Below are 7,709 nucleotides of genomic sequence, written 5' to 3'. Positions count from 1 at the left end.
CGGCCACCATCTCCTTCGTTTTTCGCCTTTTCTGTCTTCATCATCGCCATCTTCCTCGAGCTCGAGCTCGAGTTCTCATGGCTTCTTCTTCTTCATCACACAGCCCAAGCCATGAACGCCCAAGCTCCTCCAGTCACGTCGAGCTCCCATGATTGCTGTGCGCCTTCTTCTTCCTCGTCGAAGCTCCAAACGTTGCTTCTTCTTCTTCTTCTTTACCTTACGCTGCTGCTTCGATGTCCAGCAGCTCTCCAGTTCGTGAGTTTCACAGCCCGCCATGGATGTTGTTGCTGCTGCTTCTGTCCAGCGTCGCCCATAACCTTGCCCAGCATCGACGAGCTTTCATGGCTGCCGACTTCGACCATGGCTTCGTCCAGCTTTGACCATCGTCGCCTACATAGCAAGCTAATCAGTAACAGCTTCCAAGATCAGTTGCTGCCTCATCGTTCTTCGGTTTCAATCCGTCGAGGTTGTCGTTTGTCGTTTTGAGTTCGTCAAGGTTAAAAGCAAGATGGGTTTTTCGTTGTTCGTCGAGATCCGGTATGTCGAGGTTGTTTGTTCGAGTTGTCCGTTTCCGTTCGAGCTCGTCGTTGTTCATTTCCGGTTAGTTGGTTTTAGTTTCATTTTTGTCCGTAATTTGTTTGATATTTTCGGATATGAAATTAGATATGTTCGATATTAATTTCATGTTTATCATTTTGTTGTTTTCTTCAGTTTGTTTCATTTTTCTTGTTTATTTTTATGTAGAAATTGTTAGTTTAATTATAATATTGTTAGATTTAAATTGAAGTTCAATTAATTATTTTTTCAGTTTATTTTATTAATTTAAAAGGATTTAGTTTTAATATAGAAGAGTGTTAGTTTAAATCGTTTGAATCCGTCTTCTTTGTTGTTTAATAGAGATTTAATTCGTGTTCATTCTTTGTTTGAAGTTCGTTTTAATCCAGTGATTCAATGTGAGTTTACACAACTGACACGCTGGTTACTGTAAACTGAAACATGAAGCATGAATACGAAAATGAAGAATTGAAGTTCTAAATTTATTTTAATTATATTCTGAATTTTATTTGTATATATAAATTATTTAGCTTACTCTAATCAGAATCATGTAGCTGTTTAATATATATAGTGGAACATCTGACGATAGCTTAACGGACGAACTATCTATATATTGCCTAAAAATAAATAAATGGTGTAGTAACTCTGTCTAGTTAATTCGTTATTGTTGGATGATTACCATGTCTCAAAAAGCACGTTAGTTCATCAAACGAATAGACCATTTCGGAACTTGTAGGAATATTTTTTAGTTAAATATTATTGGTTAATTTCAGCATGTAAATGGTCTAGGATTAAAATTAGATTGCTAAGTTTTTTTTAATTTGACAAACTGTGAACATGCCTAGTATAATGTAACTAGGTAGTAACATGTGAATAAGATGACCTAGGTCTAGTTTTATGCCATACACGTTGGGCCTGGGCCCGCATTGGCAACGGACTGTCCTGATTGCATCATTTTCAGATTTTATGAATCATATTCGAAACCCAACTATAACAACTCAAACATGTAAATAAATTAAAACCTTTTCTCTTTCATTTTGTAGAGACAAAATTTAATACAGAAAAATGTAAGCGTTTTAAGATTGTCTTTTTAAAATAAATGAGATGAGCCTCGCCCAATAAAATGCATAAATAGCGGGGCCCTCAATAAATGTTTAATTGAATACTTAGATTTCGAGATGGGCCGTTTAGCAAATTTCACGGCCTTCTCCAAAGTAATAAAGCGTTAGATTCTTTAGGCACGATTTTAATAATACTACATTCCTAAACTCGGGTGCACATTTATGCGACCCAAATCCAAATCTCAACGGAGTCAAAACGTGTCAACAACCATAGGTGCATTGATTGCGATGTGGTTCGAAACGCATTTTCATGACGTTGTAATTCTAAAAATAATAATAATAAAAACGGTTTAAAGTTGATAAAAGCACATAAACTATAATATGTATTAAAAATCAGATATCTAGCCATTACAACAGTTTAAGCGACCGTGCTAGAACCACGGGATTCAGGGGTGCCTAACACGTTCCCTCGGGTCAACAGAATTCCTTACTTAGAATTTTTGGTTCGCAGACTTCATTTGGAAAGTCGAATATTTTCCTCGATTTGGGATTCAATCGGTGACTTGAGACACCATAAATCTCCCAAGTGGCGACTCTGAAATAAATAAATAAATCCCGATTCGATTGTCCTTTAATTAGAAAAAACTCCCTTCCGTGCCCCTTCGGGGGCGGCGCAGGCGAAAAAGGAGGTGTGACAATGATGCCGTCTAGCAACACTCCTTAACGACCGGATAGAATGAAGTATACAATTTACTCTCAAGAACCAGTAGAAGAATAATGTAGTAATTCCTTTTGTCCTTATAGCTCTGGGTCACCCTAAGATATGGTTCAACTGTCAAATCCTAATAGGCGACCAACTATGTGTTCATGTCAAAAAAAATCGACCGTTGAATGACCTAAGAATCTCTTTTCTTCTTTTATTCAATTGCCCTGACCAATGTCTTAGTTGGGTCGTTTAAAATTCATGACAACATGGAGCTTAAACTCATTACCAAGAGTTGACAAATTCCATCTTGATCAATTACTAATTCTACAAGCATTTAATCGTATCTAATATCCTTTCAACTATGCCCTATGGCCATTGGTGTCTAGTATCAAAGCGCAATAAATAACTTGTCAATTACTATGACGATCTTAGGTCAAAGAAATTCTTAAATCACATTCTTCAAGAGAATATCCTATTAACAGTTTATGGTAATTCTAACCAATAGAAATTATCCAATGAGTCGGTTCAATGATCATACCTCTATATGCATCATCTATCTATGTGATTTAGTTAATGAGATCAACTAATCTTTATCCTATAGAGATAATCACATAAATATTGACTAACCAGATTACTAATGTCCAAATTAATAATCCTACGATCAAGAACAAATTTAGATTAAATTATAAGAAACTTCACTCTCATTATCATGATCTCTATCACAATGTTAAATCTCAAAATTTAATCAAGGACCTTATCAAATTAATCAAGCAATTAATAGCAATGATAAAAGAATTAGGGTTGTGCACGGATCGGATCGGATTTAGCACATTTCGAATTCGGATTTCGGATTTCGAATTCTAGAAAATGCAATCCGAATCTGATCCGAATTATATCTGATCAGATTGGATTTTAAAGTTTGGATCGGATCGAATTGTATTATTATGCCTCAAAGTTGCAAACTAATATATATATTTTATTTGTAAAAGAGGTAATACATTAAGAAAAATACATGTTTATGCAATTATGAGGGTACTATGGGGCCAATATAGCTAAATCCAACAATTGTTAAGGCAATAACTTGGAGGAGGATGTAAAAGAAGTACTGACTATCCAAAATTAAAGTGTAGTATTTATATATGCCCTAATAATTTCAGATTTCGGATCAGAATAAAATATACCAATCCGAAATTTTAATAAACATAATCCGAAATCCGATCCAATCCGTAATTCGAAATTGAATGGATCGGTTTGGATTTTGGATATCCGACCCGAATGAACAGCCCTAAAAAAATATCAATTGCCATATATTTTTATATCAAATGACGTTAAAAAAATATGTTCAAATTATCAAATATGAGATTGGATCTAGTGCATATATACTATATCCATCTCCCACTTGAAGTAGAACCAATCGCTTTTGTACTTCATTTCTCAATTTTTATTTGTGCTTGACAAACTCCTTTGCTTCAAGAGCTTTAGTGAATGGGTCTCCAATATTTTCCTTTCCATCAACCTTTTGAATCTTGACGTCTCCATGTTCAATGATCTCTCTTATCAAGTGATACCTTCACAGAACGTGTTTGGATTTTTAGTGTGATCTTGGTTCTTTTGCTTGAGCAATGGCTCCAGTGTTGTCACACTAAATGGAACTGCACCTTCTATTAGGAACCACACCAAGTCCAGTTAAGAACTTTTTCATCCATGTAGCTTCCTTAACAACTTCACTAGCTGCTATATATTCTGTTTCAGTCACTGAATCAGCTACTGTAGCTTCTTTGGAACTTTTCCAACTCACTGCACCATCACTTAAGGTGAATACATAACCAGAAATAAAATTGCTATCATCTCTATCTGAAGAGAAACTTGCATCAGTATAACCCTCTAAGTTTCAACTCAGAATCTCCATAAATGAGGAATTGGTTTTTAGTCCTTCTTAAATACTTAAGAATGGTCTTCACCACCCTCCAATATTCCTTACCAAGATTTGCCTGATATCGGCTAGTTATTCCAAGTACATAAGCCACATCAGGACGTGTACATGTCATGATATACATGATAGCTCCCACTGCACCAACGTATAGGATCTTACTCAGCGCTCTCTTTCTTCAGGTGTTTTAGGACAATCGTCCCTACTGAGAGTGATTCCAGTGCCTATTGGTAGATAGCCTCTTTTGGAATTATCCATGTTATACCTTTTCAAAATGGTGTCAATGTACAAAGACTGGAAAAGTCCAAGCAACTTCCTTGATATATCTGTATAGATCTTTATTCCTAATATATAAGGTGCTTCTCCCAAGTCTTTTGTTGAGAATTGTTCATATACCTAAATCTTGGTACTTTGCAATGCCGGTATGTCATTCCCTATGAGCAATATATCATCAACATACAGTACTAAGAATATAATTGTGCTCCCGTTAACCTTTTTGTACACACAAGGTTCTTATTCGCATCTAACAAAATTGAACTTTTGAATGTCTTGTTAAAGTGAATATTCCAACTTCGAGAAGCTTAGTTTAGTCCATAAATGAATCTTTGTAGCTTGAAAATTTTATTATGATCAGACGAAGATGTGAAACCTTCAAGTTGTGTCATGTACACATCCTCTTCTAGGTCACCATCTGTTTTCACATCCATTTACCATATTTCATAATTATAGTATACTACTGTAGCAAACAAAATCCGAAAAATTCTAGTCACTTCAACACTTTTCGGCTTCCCTTGAAAAATTCCTTGATTTCTCTCCTGCCAGTACACACTACCAGCCAAAGTCATTCTATAGATCTCAGACGTGGTTTTCCTTCCATTTGCATCTATTAAAGTTATTGTTATCAAGATCCACACGCTAGAATTAGGCACCTTGTTTTCATTTAATTTAGAGCTAATTAATTTCTGTAGATTCGAGGGATGCATTCCTTTTCATCTATGCTTCTAAGCAAACGAATGATATTTGACGCCGCAGCATATCGCATTTCTTGTTCACTCCCCCACCCCCCTCCTCCCCCCCCCCCCCCCAACAAATGTTCTATAAAAATATATAGGTTTACTGCGTTTTATCCACCTATAAAAGGTCGGTAAAATCAGTTAGGAGGTTCATACTCTCTTTCTGTTCGTTGCTCCACTTAACTGAAATTAAACTATTTCGATTCCTGAGAGAGGTAAGAACCAAGAACTAGAGAGGAAAACACAAAGCAAAAGGAAGAAAGAATGAAGCGAGCTTCGTCTTTGCCCATATTGTACGTTCTTGTTAATCCTTTCCTTTTTTCCTGACTTCTTTTGCTTTACACTAATTCTATTTCGCTCTCTTCTGCTCCATTCTGTTACTATGGCAGGAAAACTGTTGAAGGAACTCATCACGTAGATGCCAATAACAAAGGGAAAGCAATACTTGAAGATGAACTAGATGACGATGAGATCATTGACTCCGAGAAAATTAGCGAACCTGTCATATGCAAAACAATAGAAAAATGGGAACCCACTTCACGAGGTAGAGTACATTACATTTTCTCCTCCTCTGTTTATCTCTGTCTTTTTTCTTCCTCCCATCTGGTATCAAGAATGTGGTTTTTGGGGTAATATAATCCTGATTCCCACCAGAACTAGGGAATTTGCTGTTTTCTTGACACTTTTCAGTATCCCATCAAATTCAGTAATTGTTTGAAGTTCTTGGTTGCCCAGGTTATAGAGTGTTAATTCTGGTTTAATGTGTCAAGATTCTCATTACTTGAATTTTCCTGAGTAAATTCATCTCATTGGATTATGCATAAAATTGTTCTTAAACTCGTTATACTTCAGATCATATTATTAGAAACTTGAGTCAACGTGTTTTGAGCAGGGGAAGAGTTTTCTTGGGAAAAACAGGGTATATGGAGGCGTGAGCAGAAAAACAGAGCAGCTAAATTAGAGAAACAGCTAAAAGCAAGATGGGCCGTAGACGGGCTAATTGAGGAAGAGCTGAACCGTTTTCGGGCCCAATACAACACAGCTATTGTCCCAACCAAACTCAAGGATGTGGCCCAATTAATCATGCCTAAATGGACTCCTTCACCAGAACTAGCCACATTAACTTGGTTAGGCGATTGGCGGCCCTCCACAATATTGGATCTTCTTCGTCACTTGGCTCACTCATCTGCTTTAGAATCAGTTGCCATTGAGGTGGCGTTACCACAATTGATCAACGAGTTTCGTATTGAAGAGGCAGTGATTGATGAGGAAATGGCTGAAATCCAGGCTAATTGTATCTTCCATTTACCATTTGGCCCAAATAAGGCCCAAAAAGGTGAGAGTCCAATGACTTGCATTCAATCTGAGTTTAAGAAGATCCACAGGGTTATTACTAAGGCCCAAAACCTAAGGCTAAAGGCAATGGAAATGGTGGTGAAGAAAGTGTTAAGCAGAACAGATGCAGCAGAATTCTTGGTTGCATTTGCTGGAATTCAAGACTTAGTTCACCAATGGGCTACGCAACAGAAAATGCGCAGAGGTCCAGTTTCTATACGTACTAAAGCCCTGAAATTTGGTAGCCCACTGAAGCAATAAGACGGCCCATGATCCAACTTAGAGCAGTTCTGACTCAGTAAAATAGGCCCATTTGAGTAAGGAGAATCATATGATGATTGATGCTTTTCCAAATTGCAATTAAGTACTCGGTAGCACTTTTGGGGGTTGTGTACGTTTAGGATTTTCATTGTTTCTTTTGGAATGGTGCCTCAACTTTAGCCTTAGCTTTTTATGGGCAGAAGCTTTTGAGCTGTACTCTTAAAAAATCTTGTATAATTGCGTATATACTTCTAGTATTTCAATTCCTAACACTTGAATGCTTTTGTATACGTATTAATATTTCAATCCTTGGCTTGTCCTTTTTATTGAAAATGAAAAATTTCTTACTAGTATTAGTACCGTGATCTCTAACCTTTATATCCAAATGCATAGTCATAATCTCAACTTTATGGGTTTAAGATTGTATTTCTTTAAGTTATTGAATTAAAATTTATACATATATAATGAATTTCTTAAGACAAAACTATTGAGCGCAGCTGAACCCATATTCACATATTAGCTCCGCCTCTATCAACGTCTCGATGTTTTGCAAGAAAATGTGCTCAATAAGTACATTTTCAACCTATATGAGATGTTTAATATGTTCTCCCCTTAGTTTAAGTGTGAATATTTTGGTCAAGTTTAAAGGCTAATGTTTTTGTTTCTTTAGCATTTAAGACAATTAAATCCTTATATTCCATACAAACATTACTTGCGGCAACATGACGTTGTACTCCCACAACCTCCACCATGAATTTCAGGAAGGGCATTCAAACGCTCTCCTTTTGGCGCGTGTTTGTACTCCTTTTCCCCCACATCAAACTTTCCCATCTCTTTTTTTCCTTCCA

The 7,709-nt window shown here is 36.5% G+C and overlaps 1 protein-coding gene across 1 annotated transcript; it reads left to right on the top strand.

Annotated features, from left to right (window-relative positions):
- The first annotated feature begins 5,389 nt into the window (after positions 1-5,389).
- LOC107772767 (uncharacterized) lies at positions 5,390-7,167 on the top strand. The gene is made up of 3 exons (XM_016592243.2): positions 5,390-5,558; positions 5,655-5,809; positions 6,158-7,167. Exons 1-3 carry the CDS (start codon positions 5,530-5,532, stop codon positions 6,859-6,861), a joined length of 888 nt encoding a protein of 295 aa, XP_016447729.1. The 5' UTR covers positions 5,390-5,529; the 3' UTR covers positions 6,862-7,167.
- The last annotated feature ends 542 nt before the right edge of the window (positions 7,168-7,709 follow it).

The sequence above is a fragment of the Nicotiana tabacum genome, chromosome 6, assembly GCF_000715075.1.
Source record: "Nicotiana tabacum cultivar K326 chromosome 6, ASM71507v2, whole genome shotgun sequence".
NCBI classification, from domain to species: Eukaryota; Viridiplantae; Streptophyta; class Magnoliopsida; order Solanales; family Solanaceae; genus Nicotiana; species Nicotiana tabacum.
Note: the sequence above shows the minus strand (reverse complement) of the source record. Positions and strands in the feature narration are given on the sequence as shown.